This window comes from Protopterus annectens, chromosome 14.part0 (assembly GCF_019279795.1).
Source record: "Protopterus annectens isolate FY-2018-M chromosome 14.part0, PAN1.0, whole genome shotgun sequence".
Lineage (NCBI taxonomy): Eukaryota > Metazoa > Chordata > Ceratodontiformes > Protopteridae > Protopterus > Protopterus annectens.
In genome coordinates, this window is record NC_056748.1 from 996092939 (window position 1) to 996118833 (window position 25895).

At 42.3% G+C, this 25895-nt stretch overlaps 1 protein-coding gene across 2 annotated transcripts in view; it reads right to left on the reverse strand.

Moving 5' to 3' along the window:
• Positions 1–25895, reverse strand: part of MTG1 (mitochondrial ribosome associated GTPase 1) — a 399555-nt gene that overhangs the window by 108909 nt on the left and 264751 nt on the right. For both annotated transcript variants that reach the window (XM_044056794.1, XM_044056795.1), the window contains exons 7-8: positions 16520–16581; positions 12694–12790 (exon numbers count right to left, since the gene is read on the reverse strand). In XM_044056794.1, the coding sequence (XP_043912729.1) occupies positions 12694–12790; positions 16520–16581 (159 nt within the window). The remainder of the gene's footprint in view (positions 1–12693; positions 12791–16519; positions 16582–25895) is intronic.

A 25895-nucleotide genomic window follows, 5' to 3' on the forward strand; every position in this document is an offset into this window, starting at 1 on the left:
CTGGGACACTCCTCCCAGTCTAGTGTCATTAGCTCATTCTATCTAATACAGAGAGAACATTTGATAAGGCCTTCTGTTTCTCCTTTTTCCCTTTCAAAAAAAAAAAAAAACATTTTTTTTTGCCTGAATCTCCTTGTGTCCTGTGCTTCTCAAACATTTTGGAAATATAGAGTATATTTCAGAGCATTTATTATAACTGTAATTGCCTTAATATTGCTACAACTCATGTGCTCTAGGTTGCACTGCATCCAAAGTTTTTGTGTGTTTTAGCTGCTTTTCTGTATATATAGACTTCTCTGTATATGTAGACTAGCTACTTATTCTGCTGTGTTACTTCCTCTTAAATCGTTTTTCAGTTGTGCACTTGCCTTGCTTCATTTAAAAAAGTTTTAAACTGCTAATTTTGTAGAGTTTTAATTGCATTTACTGTCTAGGACTACACACTCAAGTGTGGTAGCCGTTTCTGTGTTTATTTACGGTATTATTGCATTGTTTAGCCTGTTTCAACAAAAAAAAAAATACTATCTTGTTTGCTCGTTTCCCACCTTTTCTAGTCAGTACATATCCCAAGCTTTGCTTGTCTCAGGACTTTATTTTCTGTGCTCAGAGCTATCCAGACCTTACATTGGTAGAGGGAAGTCCTACTGCCTACCAGTGGGACTGGTGAGCATTGTACTGCCTATCTAACGCTAGAGGAGTGGTTGTAATTTTATTAGCCTTTTGGGCTGATTTTTATCCCTTTCAACTTTCTGGCTTAAAAACGCGTGTGTTTGCATATGTTTCACATCGTGTAGCACTGCGAGGCTACAGTTAAACTATTCTAGGTGCCAGAAAGTCTGCTCTTCAAATTTTCCCTTAAAACTAGCTGGTTTCTCAGTAGTAGCACTAAAATCTGAACCCCTGTGACTAGCACTTGCTCTAGGATCTGCTGGAAAGCACTAGGAAGCCTGAAACCGATACAAGCACTCAGCTCCCATTGCCAATAAGGAGAAATTAATCATAGGCACTAAATAGCCTATAATTGCAAAGTACCTTGCAAAGGTAAGGGAAAACAGCTCTTAAACTTTACATAAAAGCACCTAAACAGGCATGCCCAAGGGTCAGCTTCCGGTGATTTCTCCTGTCCACCTGGTGAATCTGGGCATACTGGGGCAATGCGGCAACTGCCAAATGTACACAGACAATCCTCTCCTCCTACCACCCAACACTACAACCTGCGAGAGATGCACTTACATAGCCAAACTGGAAGCAAAGCTCTCTGCGGCCAAGATTGTGCTAGATAGTCAAGAGGAGAAGATTAACACCTACATCACACCTCAAGCAACTCATAGCCCTTCAAAACCCACACCATCAACACCCACACATAGCAACACTAAACCCACATATGCGGAGGCCCTTAACATTAACCTGCCCAAGAGACAAGGACCTGTGAAGCCAAAACGCAAACAAACACCATTCACAACCAAAGCGACACATAGCTCACAACACCAGTGTGCCACCCAACAACAGCCCCTAAGGCAAGACAATGTACCCAACACTTTAGTCATAGGTGACTCTATAGTCAGGCACACTGATGTCCCACGCACCAGACTGAACAAGGAGAAAATTACAGTCAGCTGCTTATCGGGTGCCAGGATCCACCACATAACGCATGCACTCAAGTCACTCCACAACAAGTACAAATATGATTCTGTCATTGTCCATGCTGGGGTGAATGACTTGAGACGTACCTCCCTGGACTACATGAAAAGAGATATGGAAGAGCTCTTGGATCATGTGACCCAGGCAGGTATGACCCTAGCCCCGAGTAGCATCCTGCCTTCGCCAAGAATGATACCACAGTACAAGGACAAAATGATTGACTTCAACAATTGGCTAAGCTTCTGGTGTCATTCAAAGGGGATCCAGTATTTGTCTGCCTGGGATGACATGATCGACAAACCATGATGCTTTGCCAGAGATGGTCTGCACCTGTCACCCCTGGGATTCAGGTTACTGGCTAAAGCTCTTGCCACCCTATAGTGCCTTTTTAGGCAAGGTTCAAAGGATAAAACCACCACCGTAACAAATAGAAGCAGGCAAAATCTGAAGGTAATGCTACTCAATGCTAGAAGTCTAAACCTCAAAATGCACTCTCGAGGCACTCCTAAAAATGGAGAACATCGATATCTGTGCAGTAACTGAGACCTGGTTCAAGGCTCCAGAGAGCACCCCTGCAATATCAGGCTACAATTCTTACCACACTTTTCGGCCACAAAACCAGGACCGAAACACTAAAGGTGGAGGAGCGTCCATATTCACCAAGGATATTCACACCTCCAGGCTAGTTGCCCAACACAATGCATCTGAAATTCTCCAGGTGCAACTAACACTAGGTAAGACTGCAATCCAAATTGTAGCTTGCTACAGATCCACATCCATGCCCCAAGATTCTCACTACACCTTTCTAAACATACTGGAAAATATTAAGATACAACCAAACACCCTAATACTGGGTGATTTCAACTACCCTGCCATTAATTGGGAAAACTACTCAGGTACCAACTCCTTTTCCCAACGGTTCTTGGAATTCATAAATTCCAACGCCCTGGATCAACTAATCCATTGTCCCACCAGGGGCTCCAATATCCTAGACCTGGTCATTACCAACATGGGAGATAGATGCTCCACACCAGTGGTCACCCCCTCATTGGTCAGGTCTGACCATAAGCAAATCACCCTTGACATCCACATCCCACCCCACCCCCCAGTAAGGAAACCTCCTTAAAAAACTTCTCCAAAGCCAACTTCAAGCTACTGAAGTCAGAAGTTACAAACTTCACAACACCCACGCAGACGGGATCTGGAAGTTTGACTGCAGAATCCTACACTAAGGCACTGTACGAGCACATCCACTCGTGCATGAATCGTGCCATCCCAAATAGAACCAAGATGTGCTTCTCCAAAAAAAGGAAGCCAATCTGGTGGTCCCCTGCTATAAACAAACTATACAACAGAAGGAAGAAACTGTTGCAAAAAAGAGGAAAATCCCAGGGTGCAAAAAACTCCCTCACCAGCCTCAGTAAGAAGCTGAGATCCCTCATAAAATCCTCAAAAGCTAGTTACGAAAATAAAATTGCCAAAGGTTCCAAAGACAACCGCAAGGTATTCTATAGTTATGTCAAAAATCTAAATGGCAATGCTCAGATCTGCTCTGAGTTACAACAGAATGGCATTAACTATACTGATCCCAAGGATATTGCCAATATCCTGGCATATCGATTTAGTGCCAACTTCACCCCACTCTCACCCCATAAAGGGCCCATCTCAATACCAAAAGATTGCCAAATTCCGATAATCACGGCCACACAGGTAGAAACCGCACTCTCCAAAGCTAAGAATACAGCATTCATGGGACCAGATGACATCCCAGGCTGTGTACTACATGAACTACAAAATGAACTGGCACCTCACCTAAGTGTCATGTTTAATCATAGCCTCACCTCAGGCTTCATGTCCACTGAGTGGCGCACAGCTACAGTTATCCCGCTCCACAAGGGAGGATCCACCTTGGATCCCGGGAACTACTGTCCCATCAGTCTGACAAGCCTGATTTACAAGGGCATGGAACGCATTATCATGGAACTTATAAACAAAGACATTGGCAACCTACAAACACTAGACCCCACCCAGTTTGGGTTTGTGAAGGGCCGATCTTGTCTCCTGAATCTGATTGACTTCTTCGAATCAGTCTCCAGAGCTATGGACGAGGGTAAGGCAGTCCACACAGCCTATCTGGACCTCGCCAAGGCCTTTGACACCATCCCCCACTCTGGAATCATAGATAAGCTTACTAAGCTGGGCATAAATCCCTACGTCACTCGATGGGTTGCTAACTGGCTTACTGACAGAACCCAGACTGTAAAAGTAGCCGACTCCAAATGCAGCTCCAGACAAGTGACAAGTGGAGTACCTCAGGGTTCAGTCCTGGGACCACTCTTGTTTGGCATCTACTTCTCTGAATTACAGGCCAACACTAAGGGACTCTGGCTAACAAAGTCTGCAGATGACTGCAAACTGGGAGCCATTATTGAATCCCCAAATGACGTGGATATTCTACAAAAGGGCCTTACAGAAACAGATGCCTGGTGCCAGAGCCTTGGGCTCAAGCTTAATGCCAAGAAATGTATAGTTATCCCCTTTGAAAAAAAAACATGCACCCATGAATTACCACATAGGTGGCAGGACACTAAACATCAAAAGTGTGATGAGAGATATGGTGGATATTCTACAAAAGGGTCTTACAGAAACAGATGCCTGGTGCCAGAGCCTTGGGCTCAAGCTTAATGCCAAGAAATGTATAGTTATCCCCTTTGAAAAAAAAACATGTACCCATGAATTACCACATAGGTGGCAGGACACTAAACATCGAAAGTGTGATGAGAGACTTAGGGACACAGGTGGACAGTGGTCTCACTTTCGATAACCACATTGCCACAACAGTCCGGAAATCCTTCTGTGGCACACCTCATCACTAAGGGCTTTTCATCCAGAAAAAAGGAGGTCATTGTCCCACTGTACTCATCCCTCATTAGACCCATTATAGAGTATAATGCCCCGTTTGGTATGTACCTCACAAGACATCTGCAACAGCTTGAAAGGCCACAGAAATACCTCACTAAAAGAATCACAGGCCTAAAGCAGATGCCGTATACTGACCGTCTAAAAAAACTCCAGCTATACTCTGTGGCATATCGTCTACTCAGAGGCGATCTCTGCTTAACATACAAGGCCATGTCAAGCCCTGAGCTGTTGGACATGCTCCACTTAAAGAAATCCCAATCTCTCAGAGCCACACGCTCCAGGGATCTAAACCTTGTCATCACAATGAACAAAACATGCTGGAGGGATAGGTTCCTGTCCCAGAGACTCCCCATACTCTGGAATAGATTGCTCATACATATCAAGCAGAGTGCCTCTTTGGCCCTCTTCCAAAGGAACCTTGATGATTGGATGGGAGCTAGGAAATTCAACCCGGGGATCATGTCATTCGCCCTGCTAGACAGGGGCCTGGAGAAGTAAATATTGTGGGACGAAATATCCAGGGAATTGTTATGGCTAGGCTTGCATTGGCCCTAGGGCCGATAGCCTATTACCAACCTATGAACCTATGAACATACATCTTCCCATTCCCTTTTCAATTGGAAGAAAAGGTAGAGGTAAAACCTCTTATGTAACTCAGAAGGAGGGAGAGCTTCTATGATCCCTACAAGTACAGTCTGAACCTGTACTAGAGTTCTGCACACAAAAATTGGTCTCCCAGTGGAACTCTTTATGGAGGACAACCTAACAAGAAGATGTGGTCACCTAAGGCCATGTCCAGAACCCACTGGTCTTTTGCGATTATTCTTCAAGCCAGGGTAAATACAGAGGAGAAGCACCCTCCCAATACACAGTCCTGACCAGATGTTAAACAGTGACTGTTTAGTCAGTGGGGATTACCTTCATGGGAGACTGGGTTGGTGCAAGCAAAGAAGGCAACAGTGCCTAAGACTCAGGGGGCCCTTCTCGGGCTATGAAGACATTTCTCCCTTGGGGAACTGGCCAGACTTGCAAGAAAATGTGGGAATGGAGGTATGTGACAGGGGCTCACCACAATGACTAGTGGCCTTTTCCATCTTTAGCTACTTGCTTATAAATGGACCTCTCCATGGGTGTCAGGAATGGCCAAAGCTCATCCTTAAAAGAAGACATTCTGAACCATGCCATCCTATGCGGGCACATGCAGTGCCTGTGGCATTAGCCAGAGTATCAGCACTATCAAGATTACAACATACCATAAGGAAGTCCACTGCAGAAGCCATGAGAAGGGCACTGACTAGTTCTTCCCTGACCCCAAAATCAGGGAAAGTTGAAACCCTTTCCAGTGTCTGATTCACATTTAAGGAGAGCTAAGGAACTGACGCTCCAAAATGCTAGAGCATGGAGATGGAGCAGGCCTGCATGGGGCCAAGTACTCACATCAGTCCATAACCCCTTGAGGTGCATTCTTTCACCCATGAGGACATTTCTCAATGCACAAACAGATTCCAGATATCAATGGTATGACCTGCAAGCCCTGGTCCAAGAGGTCCTAGAAAAAATATCTCACCCTGGGCCATCAGACCCTCCAGAGTCCAGGGGAAGATTTCAGGAGAAAGTACAGTTGTGTACACTTACCATAAATGTAGATGTTCGAGTGTATTCATTGTTGCAGTCATCACACTTGGGTTATCCTGCTAGGGGTAGCCCTCAGTCGGCCCAAATACCAGAGGCTTAGTATTTCTGCATCGGTTGCTGTCGCTCCAGGACTGACGTCAGGTCGTCAGTGGTATAAAAACAGGCAGCCGACATCATTACATCAGTTTTTCTTGCCCTAAATGCCAGGAGCCCCCAAATAGGGAGCTAAGTTATGGTGGAATAACACCACCAGTAGAAAGTAAATACCAAATAGCACTGTAAAGAGTGAGGAAGAGAGAGAGAGAGAGACAAGGGGGGTGGAGAGTGGGAAACCAGGACTGCAACAGTGAATACACTCAAACATCTACATTTATGGCAAGTGTACACAACTGTACTAAGTTCTTCATGTTTCACCGTTGCAGTCATCACACTTGGGTTGATTCCCAAAGCTGAAGAATGGGTGGAGGCAGTCAAGAAGAGTTCGGGTTGGCTAGCATGCCCTGCGGGACTGCGGTTGCAAAGCCTGCCCTGGATTTGGAAAAGATAGGCAGGTAGTAATGCTTGGTGAAGGTATGAACAAAACTCCATATTGCAGCTTCCAGAATGTCCCTGGTAGGGACCCCTCTGAAAAAGGCTGCAGAAGTTGAAGTTGCCCTAGTGGAATCTGTTCTTATCCCCTGTGGGGGTGGTTTCCCATGGAGTTTGTAACAGAAATGGATACAGTGCGCTATCCATTTGGAGATGGTTTGTTTTGATATGGCCTTGCCCTCTGCCCCTAGTGCAAAGCTGACTAGTAACTGGTCAGATTTCCTAAAGGGCTTATTCCTATCCAAGTAGAATCTGAGCTGTCTGTACACATCTAAAGAGTGCAGAATCCTTTCCCCCTTATTTTGAGGTTTAGGGAAAAAGGTGGGCAAATGACTAGATTGGTTGAGAGCCATACTGGACACCACCTTAAGCATGAAAGTTGGGTTAGTCCTGAGGGAGACTCTGTCAGCATGAAAAATGATGAAGGGTTCCACAGCCATAAGTGCTTGTAGGTCAGACACTGTTCTTACTGAAGTGATGGCCAGAAGCAAGGCTGTTTTCCAAGAGATAAATTTTAACACTGCTGAATCTGCAGGCTCAAAGGGGGTTGCATGAGCTTTTCCAACACAAAATTAAGGTCCCGAGCAAGGGTAGGGACTCTTCTTGGTGGCCTTAAATTGTTAGCCCCTCTCAGGAACTGCTTGATGAGAGGGTGTGGAAAGAGAGAAAGAGAGGTGGCTCAGTGCTGTAATGTGCACATATGGCAGAGGCATGAATTTTAATGGAAGAAAAGGATAGGCCTCTGTGGAGTAGGTCTGCTAGGTAATCCAGGATGAGAGGTAAGGAGGGCTGTGCTGGGCTTAACATCCAGGACCTGCTTGGGTAGGCTGGCCACTGTTAGAGAAACAAGGAATAAGTCAGGCTGCCAGGTTCAGGGTCTGCAATTGTGGAAGCATGAACAATTCCTCCTGCTGAGTCAGGAGAATTGGAATCTGAGGGATGTGCCATGGAGGCAACGGTGACAGACTGTGCAGTAATGGGTACCAGTATTGGCGTAGCCAGTCTGGGACAATCAGGATTGCCCTTGGTCTTTCCTCCCTTATTTTGAGTAATACTCTTGTAAGAAAAGGTAGAGGGGGAAATGCAGAGATTGAGAGGTTTACCCATTGGAAGAATAGGGCATCCACTTTCCAGGCCTTGCTGTGAGGTTCCCTGGTGCAGACTTTGCTGAGCTGGTGGTTGTGGGGGGAGGCAAATAGGTCCACCTTCGAGGTTCCCCATTTCTGGGTCACAAGACTGAAGGTGTTGCGGTTTAATTGCCACTTGTGTGGGTCTAGGAGATTTCTGCATAAGTTCTCTGCCAGAGAGTTTTGGTTGCCTGGCAGGAATTGAGCTAGCAGTTGAATATGCATGGCTGAGGCCGTGTTCCAAAAGGTCATGGCTAGCCTGCAGAGTGGGTAAGAATGAGTTCCCCCCTACTTGTTGATGTACCACATCACTGTGGTGTTGTCAATTTTGATTAGTAGAGGCCCCAGAGACAGTAGAGATCTGAAAGCTGTCACAGCGTGCTGAACAGCTAGCATCTCTTTTTGATTGATGTGCAGATGAATTTGATTTGGGCTCCAGTGGCCCTGAATGCACCTGCCGTCCAGGTGTGCACCCCAGACATAGTCCGATGCGTCTGTGGTTAGGATCTGGGTGGCATGGGGTTGTGAAAAAGGAAGTCCCTTCTTGTGGTTGCATGCTGCTGCCCACCAAAGAAAATCTTTCCTTAGACAAGGTATCATAGGTATAATAGTTTCCAGTCCTGAGAATGTTGACACTAAAGGCTTTTTAAGTACCACTGAAGTTTCCTCATATGCAGTCTGGCATATGGAATTAGAAGAATGCAGGATGCCATGAACCCTAGAGCTTGCAGGATTTTCCTTGTGGATAACTGGGTTCTGGTGGCCAGTTGAGAAAAGTAGCCTGTCAGACAGGCTTGTTTTCCTGGAGTAAGGAATGCCAGGTTTGAGTCGAACATCGGTAGTGTGAAGACTGCCTCAGAAGCCAGAGCCTGTACAGCGGCTCCAGACCCATCCAAGGTAGAGACATCTGCAGGTTCTATAGCCGAAGAAGAGTCTCGCAACATACCAGACTCCGAATGGGTCTCTGTAGAGGCCTGCGAATCCACTGAAGCGGGTATCAGGGGCTGTGAAAGCACCTCACTGAGTACTGGAAAACTGGTGACTAGCTTAAGGAAGCGTTGTCGGCAGCTTTGGACCTATGCAGTCTGTCTCTGTCTTTATCTTTACATTTTTTCGGACTATCGGTAGTTGGATGGCTTACCGAAGCCATTTCGGAATATGGAGATCGAAAGCAAAAGAATTTAGCGACAATGAGAGCCCGACGACGAATGGTTCGGGCATTGAACAAGGCACAAAACCGAAAGCGAGGTACGTCGTGGTCTGGGCCTAAACAGGTGACGCAGTAAGAATGAAAATCTCTGTGTGGTATTTGCTTTCCACAGGCAAGACAATTGTTAACTTTTTCTGACATCGGTTAGAGCAAGAAAAAAGGATCCCCAACGGGGTACTTAGCTTTAGAAGACTTCAGGATTATTCAATTCGTAAACGAAATTTCAGGTAGCGGCCGACTGGCACTTGCGAACTGTTTCTGCTTCGGGCTCCTCGGCAATAAAGACTGATGTAATGGCATCGGCTGCCTGTCTTTATACCCTTGACGACCTGACGTCAGTCCTGGAGCGACAGCAACTGATGCAGAAATACGAAGTCTCTGGTATTCGGGCTGACTGAGGGCTACCTGCCGGCAGATAACCCAAGTGTGATGACTGCAACAGTGAAACACAAAGAACATCTGATATTTCCTTACTCCCACGTTAATGCTCAAGGGGACACTTCATCATGAAATCTTAACATTTTTCTTTTTCCCATTGGGATTAATTCAATATTATGCTGCATCAGAAGAAATGTAATTTCTTTCTTTTTTAACCCTGGAGAAGCCCTACTGCAACAGTTCATGCACACTGTCTACTGCCACCCAGCCATCAGGACTCCTAACTCAAACATCCTGCATATATGTATACATATACACGAGTCTAAGACATCCAGATGATAGCAACTGTACCATCAACATACAACACTTCATCCACACTGTCTACTGCCACCCAGCCATCAGGATTCCTAACTCAGTCATCCTACATAAATATATACATACACAGGAGTCTAAGACATCCAAATAATAGCAACTGTACTATTAAGAATATCATAGAAGTACATGAATGTAGAATGCTTTATGAAGCTGGATGCCTTCCTGGGAGGCACTATTTGTTAAGTGTAAGACATTTAGTAAAGATATTTAAACAAGTTAATCTGATGTGGACATGGGTGATGAGAATGATACAGGTACAACTGAACAATTAGCAATGAATGATATGGACTGCATTATGGAATTGGAATACTCTGAGGGGGAAAATAGTTTAATAGCCAGAATCGGGTGCCTGTGATATAGCATTTGCCACCCAGAAAAACTAAAAGGATGGTAAGACTGAATGTGAGTGAGGTGACAACTGCCTAGAGGCCATACAGTTTGAGCTATGGAATTGGATGTAAATGTTTACAATTTATAGGATAAGACTGGAAGTTTGATAATACTGAGAAATGCCTGCACGAGCAACAGGTATTGATGGAGCATGTTAGGCAACAAATGGTGGAAACACAGTAAAAGTCAACAGGACCAGTTAAAAGGTCTGAACAAATCTAACACATCTCACTGGACTGGTATTTAAAGCACAAAAACATAATTTAAGATTACACAAAGTATTGGAGGGTGTAAATGATTTCTTAGAATATTTGAAAGTCAAAAGGACAAAATTGACTGGTTTTACTAATGACTCCTTGAGTTGCTGTCTTTCGGCTTTTCCCGGTTAGGGGTCGCCACAGTGGATTGGCAGTAGATTTTTACGTGCCGAGTTGCCAGCTCTGACGCACAACCTTCAACGAAGATACGCCCATTCACGCATGTCTCCACACAGAAGACGCTCTAGCTGAGAAACTAACAGTCTTAGTGTGAGGCGACAACGCTACCGCAGCACCACCGCCGTAGTCTAGCTCCTTGAGTGTTACATCAAAATATTTGCCACTGCCTGAAAAGGGAGGTTAGATATCGACAGCCTAAGCCAAAACAGAGTTTTTGGCTTATTATGTGAGAAAAAAATGGAAGCTGTGGCAAACAGACATAAAACTGGCTATGATGGCACAGTGGTGACTTTATATTGAATATGATGATCACATCAAGGCAGGTCTGCTTCCTTTTTTTTTTTTTCCTAGATGGTACTCTGTTTTGTTTGGGTCTCTTTGGTTTGGTTCTTTACTTATTTGCTGTGGGAATTTTTTATTTTTGGTTTGAACCTTGTATATGTGACCCACCCTTAAAGTACTGGACATCAGAATTTTCAAAAGCTGTGTGTTTCAGCAAGTGGCTAGACTGTCCACTTATGCTACACCAACCAGCCACAAAAAAGGTAAAAAACCTGTGACGTCTGCAGCTGCAGGAGTCCTGGCTTCATTGGCCTAAATGCATTAATAAAGAACTGTAGAACTAAGTGAACCATTACTGTGTATTTGAAATCTAGTGAGCTAGAACACCTGCATATACCTCATCTCCTAGAAGACATCATGGGTGGGTGGCGGCTGCATATTTGTACACGTTTCATCCTTGTGCATTTGTGTGCATATGGGTATATGCATGTTTGTATACAAGTTGTGTGTATACATATATAATGTACATACACACTGTTTTACAGACTAATGTGTTTAAGAACATGATGGGATTTTAAATGTTTGTTCAATTGACAACAAAGCAACAGAATTATCGTACAAAGCCACTTTAAGTGATCATTAGATGTTGCCCTTTCTTCGCTGTTGTGCAGCTGTAAAATAAACTAAACTAAAATGTGAACTAGGGAGAAGGGGAGTTTGTGCACTCCCCCCCCCCCCCCAAAAAAAAAAGTTGATTTTTTTTTTTGTTCAGTAAAAGTGGCTTTCAGTGATTTTTCATGTCTTGTCTGTCAGACAAAAAATCTTCAATGTATAATCATAAATCTGTATGTCTATCTCCACAAATATGAGTACACATGCTACAACATACCTGTAGCCCCCAAACCTACCTTGCAGCAGTATATCCCACCTAGACAGACATGCCTAGATGTTAAACAACATCCTAATTTTCTAGAAGTATCACAGTATTTTGGACAATGTTATCAGGTGTCAAAGGCATTAACTGTGAATATTTAGCTGTGGAAAATCCTTATAGAGTCTGTCAATTTCAGCTTACACAACTGTTAAAAGAAAACATTTAGCACTTTATCATTTAGCACACAGGACTAAGGCTCCAAACTGTTAAAGAGCTGTTTCCTCTGAAAAAGGGGACAGTGTTTGATTCCTTTCACCTCCATTTGCCAGCTGTGTGACTCTCAGTAAATCACTTAAACTTAACCAGACAATGCTCCCAGGTCACCTGTGAAAAGGGACACGACTCCAGGGTTCTTACCTGGTTAACACATTTATAGGTTCATAGATTAGTACTAGCCTAACTGCCCTCATAGGCCATTTTGAGCCTAGCCAATTAACCCGTGTGAGAATCAAACCCTGAACCTTGTGTCTGTAAAGCAAACATCTTAACCATTATGCCATAAAATATAACATAACAAAATAAATAATGTCACAGAACAAAAATAAAAAAGCAATCAAAATGAACCTGCAGTTTAGAGGATACCAGGAAAATGTTTTAAGCCACTATGATACTAAAGTATTTCAATATGCATCCTTCACTTGAGTTAGGTGGAAAATTACTATTTTAATGCAAGTCATAGATGTTAAACAGGTCTCACAGGAATAGCCAAACAAAACAGAATTACAGTCTCACCCATTTTAACTCTGCAAATAGTAACAGCAAAATAGAACTCACCACAGACAGCTAGTTTCATGCCATTCTCTAAGCTTCCTATTTTTGGAGACATAACTCCAGGAGTGTCCAGCAAATACACAGGGGGCCGGTCACAGACCTGCAAAGGAACAACAGGCATCATCAATCAGTGAATGATTTCACCACCAAGGACACTGCAGTAAATCTGCCCCAGATTCTGAAAAAGTCTTTAAAAGCAGTTATGGCACAGCTACAAGAAAGCAATACAAGTTAATGGAAACATAGAATCATGCTACACAGTCAGTGTTCCAGTGTACACCCAGTCCTTCTCACAAACAAAACACTATAAGTGAATATAAGAAAGGAGGAGAAAAAAATATGTGATACTCTGTGCCACGAAGAAATAAAATCCTCAGGAAAATGGATCAAACAAAAATCTTCCTAAAACATCAAAGGAATAGGAGTGGCTTAACTGACAAACTTCACAATTAACAAGACAGTATTTCCACTTCTGATCAGCAAAACACCACTTTGCAGAGGCAGTTTCCTTTTAGGTATGACACAAAAATGTACACAGAAGTATAAATAAAAAATGTACTCCTGACAAAATAAGTAATTACAAAGCAGTATACCTGGAAAATGTAGTGTATATTTGCCATCAGTAAGAAACTGTAAGTAGGTAGTGTAATTAGACATTGGCTCAGTATGAAAAGGGAGGGGCTGACAAGGGTCGAGGGCTTTACCTCACAGAATACAAAGTCCAGGCTTACAGGCTGCAGCCAGCATATGCAGAGGAATGAATGGGCAAATAAAAACGGAAGTTAAGGAAGGTAAATTCAAAGGCTGCAGAAGAGAGCATGAACTATATAAAATAAATTTAATAAAAAATATAGTAAGACAAATGGATATGTCATGTACGTGCAGATGACAAAGTGCACCATTTTGCTAATAGAGTGGTTGTGTATGCAAGAGCAGGAATGGGAATACAGAAAAAAGATGGGATGAAATACATTTGCTATTAGTCTGGTAGAGACAACAGGGAGCCCAGCATGAAAGGATGCAAGATACACATGAAGTTATGAAGGTGGACTCATAATGGTGAGTCTAAAGCCTGGGTATGTGGAAAGATCTTTTTCAGAATGGAGTTCTATTCCAACATATATACAGTAAAAAATGACAGAAGGCAAGAGATTCTCAAAATAATTTCAAAATGTTCAGTGAAGGATGGCACAGCAGTGTGGTGTCATGTGTTGCAACTTCACAAGGCCCTGTTACCTGGTTTGGTTCCTAGCTGTGGTACATGCATGGAGTATCTGTGTGTCCTCCTATTCGTGTGGGTTTTTACCAGAGACTCTTGTCTCCTTCCACATATCAATAATATGCTAATAGGTGAACTGGTGATGTGATCACCTAATCTGCCATCAGGTAGGTGTGTGTGTGTACATATATAGGTAAATATGTGAGCATGTCTACACATAGCCAAGATTAAGCTGCTCAAGTGTCAAGTGCCTAAATCACAAGAAACTGAGTAACACAACACTGATTGTGACAGTGATTTACCATAAGAAATCACTGCTGGTACTATTTCATAGTCTGCAGTGATATCTTTGTTTTAAGAGATTGAAATGACCAAGTAATAAACAAGATACCAATAGTCAGTATCTTCTCTGTAATAAACGGTCTGTGGACTCCATACTTACATGACTTATGTCTCTGTTCAAAATCTTTAATCACGGAGAATCTGAAAGCTATATGTGCAATGATTTATCCTTATTGTGACAAACAATTCCAAATGTCAGTGGGACACTGACCAAAAAGCCCATCAGAGTATCTGATTTGCTCATAATTTCAAGTTCAGAAGTATTAGCTAATGCAATTTTCCAAGGTCGATCATACAGTCCAAGAGTTGCATTTATGTCAGGGTATAAGGCCTTGTAATACAATTTTCAGCAAATGAAAGTATTACCAATTAATCTTGATATGCGGTTAAAGCCAAACTTCCTGTGATAAATGGATACAGTGATGCTCTCTAGCAGAGGTGTTAATATTTTCCACATGCTGTCTGCCAATGTGTAGTTTTCTAGTACATTAGGAAGGGTACAAAATGGACAACAGTACTACAGGTGGCTATCCTTAACCTTGCAGAAAGGCATAAACAGTGCTTTCATTTATTTTTGGATACATTTGATTAAATTATGCTTCAGTTGTGCATGGTCATGATAGGGTCTGTCATAGTATCAGCTATAACCTTTATAAACTTTGGCTGTTATGCGATCACTAGATGGTGATCTATGTGCTTTAATTAAAAGGGGGTTTCAGCTGGTGTTGTCTGTCAGGGTGAGGAGGAGTACACAGTCCACAGTATGCAAAAGCCAAGAAATTCGCTCAACTTGGGTCAAGTCCAAGCCTCCAGCTAATTAAATACCTATGCTTGCTGGGGAGATAAAAGACCACTCCTGAGACATTAAGGGTATCCATATTTCCTAACTTGTAACCACACAAAAATAAACACTAGACCACAAAACACAAAGGTACTGCAAAGCAATGTTTAATTTAGATTAACTGCTTTCATCACTACAAATCTCATGTGACTTCATCGGAATCAAAAACTAAACTTGACCGACCTAATCTTATTCTCCAGCAATTCAAGTCAGCTTTAAAGTAACATCTTCCTTGCTATGCACAAAAACATTTAAAAGTCAGCTTAAACTTCTCATTTTGGACCTCAGAACATTCAGGACTTTTTCGAATGGTAATTCATGTTTTCTGTCTTAATTCAAATGTAGCTGATTTGTGCAGACGACTCTTTATGGTAGTCAAATCAAATAATCAAAATTCTTCCCAGCAAGTTTCATTTTAGCAAAAACAACAAAGAATTGTTTTGTTAAATGCCTTTATATCATCACCCAATCTGGTTAGCTAACCAGCCTGTGAATTAAAGTCCATGAGATTAAACAAAGGACACATTTTTTTGCTGCTTTATCTAACTTTATGCCTCACACCCTTAGAGGAGCAGAACCCCTTGTACCCCCACCTCTAATAAAACTACGTCAAGAGTCCAAAACTTTGGGACAAGGTGAACTTTATATTCAGCTCTCAAATTTTAATGGGTTTTAATGAGTCTGGCTAGGATGCAGGAAAAGGACACCCAGCAGGTTCATTGCTCTGGTATAAAATACTGAAAAGTATCTTTTAAGGCAACCCACATAAAGCACATGCAAAACACCTTTTCATTTACTTAAATAACTCACCTGATACAAAACACTATGATTCTATACTTCTGTCACCCAAAAAGAAAGTGAGGTCATACTACCCAATGCCAGACAGCAGTAACGATTGGAGGGGAGGTTACCTACAGGAGGACTACTAAGATGGGTAACAGGATGGAGAAACCAGACTATCAAAGCAGACTGGAGATGATGAATGCATATATCCAGTAAACAAGCCGGACAGGGCGACATAATCTGAACATATAAAATCCGGGGTGGGAGGAATTCAAAACAAACAAAAGAGAAGGGGAGCACATGCAGTTCATTGAGGTGAGCCAGCTCAGAAATGATATGAGAAGGAACTCTTTCAAAGATAGGGGGGAAGAGTCAGTGCAATTCACTACCCAGATACTAGTAAAATGTAAATCAGCTGCGCCAACTAAGTAGTCATGTCAGCTGCTTAGGCAGCTAGGACCTTGTGTGGTCTCAACAGACTTTACCCAATCTTATTCACCAGTAAAAGTATTACTTTTGTTCTTTTTTTTGTTTTACAAGTGTATCGCAACAAAAATGAACAATGGAAAAGTTGTGGGAGACAATGAACTCTAACAATAAACAAATACATTTATGAAAGCCACACTGTTAATATATGAAATTACCTGAATTCTAGAAAGAACTGCTCTTGTGATTCCTGGTTCTCCACCAACTTTAGATGCCTTCCCTTTAAAAAAAGAAAATGTAAAACATTTGTAGTCTTTTTTTCTCACAGAATAAAAGTCAGAGGATAGTCTGCAGATTACATAGTAACTAAATAAGGAATAGTAAATGAAGACTACTTCTCCATGGGACAAGACTAAAACAAGATCCAGCCTTAAATGGTTTTAAGTACATGTTAAGTAGAAACATATGTTGCATTCTGAGATCTGAGCAATGCTACAGATTGCAGTTAACTGGCACTGCATACCTTAAGAGCAGTAGAGAGTTAGAACTACAAAGCACATATAAGGTACAGCATTTTGGGGGTAAATGTCTCCGACAGCGGTGGCAAATCATAGGCTATATGCTAGTAAACACACATCTCGATTTGGATAGCTGACAACAGTAGCACTTTCGGAGCCATGAAACACTTCAGACAGACGTGTTGCACAAGTAAGGGTTCAACAACTCCGCAGCCTTTGTAATGGAACAACTGAAGCCTTCCAGAGCTGGACACTGCATTTAAATGTACAAATATGAGTGTGATGTCCATAACAGGTTAAGAAATGCCCAGATGTTGAATGTAAGCAAAACTTATTTGTCAAGGTAAGAGAATATACCTGCACTGCTTCACAAATTCACTTGAGTAAAATCCAGTGAAACTCCTTCATATAAATAAAAATCCTGTACATACATCAAAAGTGACAAAAAATCACTGCCATCCATTACAACAAATTAAATAAGCATGCTTATAAGCTGCAGCAATCTGACAGCACATAAACCACCAGCCATCAACCACCATGGGGATACAGCTACAACGTAAAGAACCCCCCTCCCCCAGAGTAATCAGGGGTCGATGGGCCCAACACTTGTAGTCACTTGCTAGTTAGAATACATCAGACAGTCATGTCTCTGGTAAAGACGAACAGACGGTAACGTAATGGACAGGTACAAGGTATCACCAGACTGTGATTTGTTAAGACCAGCTTTTACACCAATAAAAATGGTTGTTGCTTTCTTGTGCACATGGTAAGCAGTTAAAAATACACAAAAATCTAAGAAAATGCAAATGAAATCAAAACACTATATTTATAAATGCACTAAAGAGGAAGATAAAATGTTGTCTTACTCATCCCGGTACACATATATAACTCACAAGACAAGTATATTATAATGACCAATCAATATCCTGTCTAACCAAATACAGTGAAGGACTAATTTTCAGCCAGAACTTGTCTCAGTATCCTAGGCAATGAATAAGCCAGTGAGTGGAGGTGGAAATATGTAGTAGGTGTTGGCTCACCCATCTTTCAGAAATGACTATAGTTCAACCCATGGCTGTAATGACTCCTAGTGAAAACAGAGCATAATACAGCAGCAGCAAGTAGGCTTGTGTTATATTCAGTCACACCAAGCAGTAAATGCACACAGTAGCTATATTCAGCACATGTACATTTCCTTGCTTACGTGTTAATAGAGTACTGTGTACCGTGCTTCAATGGCACACATGACAGGGACATAGTAGGGTACGAAGTTAAGATGCATATGAAATTAGTCTCTCATAATGGCTGCTCCATGTGTCAGCATTCTCACCTGCTACACAAATCAATGACAGATGGCAATGCACTGAAGGGTTGATCTGCACTGCAAAGGGGGAACCCTCCATGGTTAATGGATGCTGCTTCACTTAGCTAACATGAAGGGAAAGGCTAGCACACTGCTTGGAGGGAGACTGACGATTGACAGGCATAAGGTTAAAAGGACCGAGGAACAAATTAATTAAACCTAGGCAGTTTACAAAAGTGTCATGCACTCAAAAATACAAATCATTATTCATCAAACAATTTAAGCTGTGCACTGTATACAAAGTACACACAGAAAGGTCTACTAAATACAGCTTGCACTGATTGTGAAGGAACTAAAGCGGATAATGAAGACTGTATAACAGAAATGAAAAGCAACACACACAAACCAGACCAGGAATTTGTTAACAAAATTACACCGATTATATAAACCCTTTTCGAAAACCAAAACCTCAGACCTAAAAATAATGTCAAAAGATCACAACTCAGAAGAAGTGGCACATACAAAAAACTAAAATCTATGTTACGCAGTGGGGAAGCCCCACCCCAACACCCCCTACTACTTCTATATACCAACTGACAGATTGCACAATAGTGGGAAAAGGGTAAATTCCCACTCCTCACTGTACCACAAACTTTCACACACACATGCCAGCTCAAAAGCAGGCAAAATTAAACAAAAGGACAATCCCAGTATATTCTGCTTGGGGACAGTAACTGAACACTAGGGATGCTACTACAAGAGAAACCAAAAATATAACACAGGCAGGCTACACTTTACATTTTAGCATGACTGAATTGACTAGTCCAGGAAAATGACTACAAATGTCTTTGACTAGCCACGCAAAAGGCTTTTTGTAATACTAGGCAGCTGACAGAAGTACCAGATTCAAGATTTCGGTAATCTCTTCCACATTACAGGTAGAAAAAAGGAACAATGTTATTAGTTCACAAACAGAAAATAAAGTTCTCCTCAGTCTAAATGCTTAAGTAACTGTAATGGAAAACCTACGCTGGTCAGAAAATATATAATTTCACTTTTGCATTCTAGTGTTTCTAATTAATCATGCAAGACTTCACTATAGAAAACCTGTACTGGCATGTATCATAAATCATTTTTCTTCTTTTAACATTGTCTTCATAACCTTTTCTAACAGAGATTAAACTGAATGGTCTGTAATTACTTGTTCTGATCATCATCCCTTTTTACATGAATGCAATAATATAGCTAATTCCAGTCACCCCAGCACATCATCCCTCATAAACAACGCATCAAATAAGATACAAAGTAAATTATTAATCATCCCTTATTTTTCTCATCATTCATTCATCTTCCAGTACCTGTTTTATCGTAGTCAGGGTCATGTGGTAGCCAAAGCACGTCCCAGCTGACACCGAGTTCATGGCATGGAACTGATCCTGAACATCTCGATGCCAGTCCATCCCATAAAACATACACACCTACATGCAGCTGGAAGGAACTCCAACCTATGGGGAGAAACTGAAGTTGCCACTGATAATCTAGATGGACATACATAGGTTCATAGGTAAGTACTAGGCTATCTGCCCGAGGGCATCTATAAGCCTAGCCAGAATGTGTTGGCTTTCGCCGCCCCCTTAGATTAGTTCCCTGTGCCTCTGTTCAGCAGAGCCACTGCAGTGATCCCCGGGGGTAAATTTTCTGTTTTCCATCCACTCGTCAAGGTTTCTCCTGAAGAGTGTTAGTGAGGGGCACAGCCTAATGTAGATTGGAATCCTGTTCCAAAGCATGGGGAGTCTCTGGGACAGGAATCTATCCCTAAAGCAAGTCCTATTTATCGTTGTAGTGAGGTTTAGATCCCTAGAGCGTGTGGCTCTCGGGGATTTGTTTTTTTTTTTTTAGGTGGAGCATGTCCATCAATTCTGGGTTGGACATGGCCTTGTATGTCAGGCAGAGATCACCTCTGAGTAAGCAGTATGCAGCCGAGTACAACTGGAGTTTCTTCAGTTGGGCTGCATAGGGCATATGTTTGAGGCCAGTAATCCTCTTGGTGAGGTACTTCTGTGGTCTTTCCAGCTGTTTCAGGTGTCTTGTAAGGTACATCCCAAATGAGGCATTGTACTCTATGATAAGTCTGTTGAGGGATGAGTAGAGGGGGACAATAACCTCTTTTGTTCTAGATGCGAACCCTTTTGTCATTAGGTGGGCCAAATAGAAGGATTTTCTAACCACCTTGGCAAAATGATTATCAAAGGAGAGATTACTATCTACTTGGGTCCCCAGATCCCTTATTACATTTTCTGTATTTAGGGGACTACCACGTATGTGGTAGTTCGCAGGTACTTTGTTTTTTCTAAAGGGGATGACTACACATTTTTTGGCATTTAGCTTGAAGCCATCATTTTGACACCAGGTATCTGTCTCAGTGAGACCCTTCTGGAGGATGTCTGTACCAACTGGAGAGTCAATTATGGCCCCCAGTTTACAGTCGTCTGCGAACTTGGTCAGCCATAGTCCTCCTGTGCTTACCTGTACCTCTAAGAAGTATATACCAAACAGGAGGGGTCCCAGGACTGAGCCCTGGGGGACGCCACTTGTAAATGGTTTAGAGTCGGACCTACAGCCTGTAACTCTCACCATGTGGGTTCTATCCATGAGCCAATTGGCAACCCATCTCGTGACGTAGGGGTTTATGTTCAGGCTGGTGAGCTTGTCTATAATACCAGAATGGGGCATGGTGTCGAAAGCCTTTGCGAGGTCTAGGTAGGCTGTGTGGACCTTCTTTCCCTCGTCTAAAGCCTTGGCAACTGTCTCAAAGAAGTCCACCAAGTTTAGGAGGCATGATCTGCCCTTAAAGCCAAACTGGGTAGGGTCCAATGTTTGGAGGTTCCCAATGTCTCTGTTAATGAGTTCCATGATGATGCGCTCCATAGCCTTGCAGACCAAGCTAGTTAGGCTTATAGGGCGATAGTTCCTGGGGTCCATTGTGGCTCAACCTTTGCGGAGCAGGATAACTGTTGCTGTGCGCCACTCTATGGATACATAGCCTGTAGATAGGCTGAGTCTGAACAGTATGTTTAGATGAGGGGTTAGTTCATTTTGGAGCTCATGTAAGACACAGCCTGGGACACCGTCCGGTCCCACTGAAGCTGTGTTTTTGGTTTTGGATGGGGCTGTTTTAACCTGTGTGTCAGTGATTGCCGGGGCTCTACATTCTTCTGGTATGGTTATTGGCCCTTTAGAGGGTGAGAGGGGGTGAAGTCTGCACTAAACCTGTCTGCCAGAATGTTGGCAATATCAGTCAGTTCAGTGCACTTTGTGCCATTCTGCACTAACTCAGAGCAGATCTGAGAGTTTCCACTTAGGTTCTTGACACAGCTGAAGAACGCTTTGTGGTTATCTTTGGAGACCTTGGCAATTTTTCTTTCGAAGCTAGCCTTGGATGATTTTATGAGGGATCGTAGTTTCTTGCTGATACTGATCAGGGATGTCTTTCCTTCTTGGGATTTTACTCTTTTCTGTACTAGTTTCCTCCTTCTATTGTATAGCTTGTTTATGGCAGGGGTCCACCAGACTGGTTTCCTTTTCTTGGAGGAGTGAGTCTTGGTTTTGTTTGGGATAGCATGATCCATGCATTCTTGCAGGTGCTCACAGAGTGCCATTGTAAGGGATTCAGCAGCCTGGACAGCGTTGTCTTTTAGCATGGGAGCTGTGAACCTTTCCACCTCGGTCTTGACTAACGTGAAGTTTGCTTTTGAAACGTTTTTCACGGTGGTTTTCTTGATTGGGAGTGGGGGCGGAATGTGGATATCCAGAGTGATTAGTCTATGGTCTGATCTAACCAATGAGGGGTTGATCTCCAGTGTGGAACACCAGTCGCCCATACTGGTGATGACCAGGTCCAATATGTTGTCACCTCTGTTGGGAGTGATGACCAGTTGATCCAGAGCATTCGAATTTATAAATTCTAGAAGCATTGGGCAAGGGAGTTAGTACTTGAGTAGTTCTCCCAGTTAATGTTTGGGTAATTGAAATCACCCAATATTAGGGTGTTTGGCAGGACCATCATATTTTCCTGTGTCTGCAGAAATGCGGAATGGGGGTCCTGGGTCATGGTGGGTGATCTGTAGCAAGCTGGAATTTGAATTGCAGTTTTTCCCATTGTTAGTTGCACATGGATGATCTTTGAGGCATCGTGCTGTGCCACTCACCTGGAGGTGTGGGTATATCCTTGATGAATATGGATACACCCCCACCTTTTGTGTTTCAGTCCGGGTTATGTGGCCGAAAAGTATGGTATGAGTTATAGCGTGGTAGTGCCGGGGTGCTCTCTGGAGCCGTAAACCAGGTTTCTGTTACTGCACAGATATCGATGTTCTCCAGACTGAGGAGTGCCTCGAGTGCATGCATTTTGAGGTTTAGACTTCTGGCGTTGAGTAGCATTACCCTCAATTTTTGGTTACTTGTGCTATTTACGGTGGTGGGTTTGTCTTTTAAGCCTTGCCTAAAAAAAGGCACTATGGAGGCGGCAAAAGCCTTGGCCAGTATTCGAAACCCTAAGGGTGACAGGTGCAAGCCATCTCTTGCGAAACAAAGCGGCTTGTCGAGCATGTCATCCCAGGTGGACAGATACTGGAACCCCTTTGAATGACACCAGAAACTTGGCCAATTGTTGAAATTGATAATTTTTTCTTTATACTGTGGCATCATTCTTGGTGAGGGCAGGATGCTACTTAGGGTCATACCAGCCTGGGCTACGTGATCAGAGAGCTCTTCCATGTCTCTTTTCATGTAGTCCAGGGAGGTACGTCTCAGGTCATTCACCTCAACATGGACAATGACAGAGTCGTATTTGTACTTGTTCTGGAGTGACCTGAGTGCTTGTGTTATGTGGCGGATCATGGCGCCCGACAGGCAGCTAACTGTAACCTTCTCCTTGTCTAGCCTAGTTAGTGGGACATCAGTGTGCCTGACTATAGAGTCGCTTATCACTAGTGTGTTGGGTATTTTATTTTGCCTTAAGGGCTGTGATTGCGTGGCACACTGATTATGTGAAGTATATGTTTCAAGGTTGGTAATGGGTTGTGGAGGTTGCCTGGATGTCTGCTTTGGAGGTCTCTGTTGCTTTTGCAGATTTCTATTTAGAGCCAGTCATATGCAGGACATGTTCAGAAGGCATCCAAGCCTATAAATGAACTGAAAACCAAGCAACATGAGGTAAAATGCAAGCAAGCAAGCAGTAATGCCTGAGAAGTTGAGTGTTACTGGGGGAAAGAATAAGAAACTATAGGCATCAGACCTCACCACCCTTAGAAGGCTCATTACTTTCCCCATAATGCCAACCCTAGAAGGCATTATTGCACTTAGAAAACTGGCTGTTAAAATTGGTTTGCATTTGTTTTATTAGTTTTTACATTTTGTTTATATTTTTGATGTAAAATAGTTCTTCCTCAACACATTAACATACATATACACACACATTAACAGATACAGAGGCAAAGGCAGTCAGACAATCTCACACACTTATAGAGAAACTCTGATGCACATCTACAAGCACACATGCAGACGCACAGAGAGACTTGCACACGTGCATATGCACATGCACGCACACAAACATAAGTGTCCAGTAACTAAAGCCACTTCTCTCGCTGTCTACACCTTAAACGTCTTACTGTGATCAAATGAATGAAAAAATACATATACAGTGTAAAGCAATGCATGTCCTTCTGCCAACATACCTCTCAGATGTCCCCGATTTTGTAGAATATTCCTGATTTTGCATCATATCTTTGCCCTGTCACTTAAAATATATTTGATTTTTTAGTAAATCTGTGAGGACTATAGTTAGTCAATAAATCCTGCCATTATTGTTCCGTACGTCTTCATGTTCAAAAAAAAAAAGAATACTGATTCCCAACCTACTGATCTATTAATTCTTTTGCTGAATTTGGGTAAAATTTAAAAATTATCCCTGATTTTGGGACTTTGCTGCTCCAGTACTGTTGGTTTTGTCCAGAATTCCTTAGCAAAGAAATTAAGACGTATGTGCACATGCATGCGCACACACATGCGTACACACACACACACACACACACACACACACACACACACACACACACACACACACACACACACACACACAAAACTCCATTACTACTTCTTTTGGTTTACCCTGCTTACTAAACAAGTCACTTTAACCAGCAGCTAGCAAAGGGAAACTAAGATGGCAAGTTCTTGTAACTCCTCTACAGTTACTTTTGTTAGCAGAGTCATCTGCTTTAGTTTTCTTTCTATTGACATATTTTATTTACTTATTTTTTATGCTTACTAAAATGCCACATTAAGCAAGCCGTTTGTTTTCTTTTTCCTCACTTCGTGATTTATGGTACTATGCTGCCGTGAAGCTGAAAACGATGTACAATTCTCATCTTACATGAACTCCCTTGGATAAAGTCTGTTCTCCAATAGTGTATTGTCTGTGCAATCTACCCATTTCCTAATGCAAAATATTGCACAACTCGTCACCTCTTCATTGCAGCCATCATCTTCCTAGAACTTACCAAAATTTTTGACTACCTTTTTCAGATTATACTAGTTTGTTCTCCCTCTCCATCAAATCCAACATTCCTCAACTCAAATTAATATACCCAAATTAGAGCCCCCAACCTCCTTCATTTGTAAAAACTGAAAACAAAAATCTAATTTAAAACATCAGCCTAAATATTAACTTGCAATGGCTCTTGTCTTCCACTATGGCAGCTGACTGAGCAACACACTGAGTAGAGCTCTCCAGCATAAAAATCAAGAAATTATTTAAACAACCAGTAAAAGTTGTCAGTTTCAGCAAAATCCCGTTACTGGTGAATGATTTGCCTGGCTGTTGGTGCAGCTGGTTAAGGCTGTTAGCTGTATTTCCTGTGGTGCTAGATTTAATACTCTCAGACCTCATTTGCATAATGTGTGATTCTGAGCAAGTCACATAACAAATCATTGCTCACGGGTCACACCTGAAAAGAAACTGTGCGTCCAGTGAGCAATCTGGTTAATAAATGGGTGTTACTATTATTATTACACTGCCCAGATGCCAGCAAATAAGAAATTTAAAAAACGTAACAGAAAATTAACCAGAAAAGAAAAAGCTCTAGTTAGGAAGACTCTCACAACTGCTTAGTAAACAGTAGTTTAAGCTGCAGCTTTAGTAGAGGAGATTACTTCAAATAATTTAGAGGAAAAATGTAATGCACTCAGAGGTTTTTAAAATAAGTAGGACACTGGAGAAATACATAAAGTAAAATGGCAAAAGGCAGGAAAAAAACACAAAAATCTTTAAGTAGTCATTCAGAGGAGAAGACAAAACTACATAAATCAAGAGATTGAAAAGAAGGAAGGAGTAGCTAAACATGAGTTTTCTTAAAAAGAGATGACAGACCACTTTCCTACTGTTCCAAAGGAAATGTTTGACAGAAAAAAAGTCCAGGAGCTGACCAGAAGAATCAGGAATACAGTGGGCTCAAACCAGAGACCTGTGTTGAGAGATGCTACAGTTCCTTCTCTTAGGCTGAAATTCGTCTTTTTTGATCAGTTCTCTACCCAAGTTAAAAAGCTCAAAATAAAATAAAATCAGTAAGACTACCAGCAGCACAGTGATTTTAGAGAATAAGTAGGAAAACTGTAAAGCACCAATCCCACTACATGTAGTTTAGGGTTTACTATTGCAATCTTGTACTGCAGGGGATCGAAAGGCATGTGGTTTAAAGTACAGTTTCAAAGAGGCAC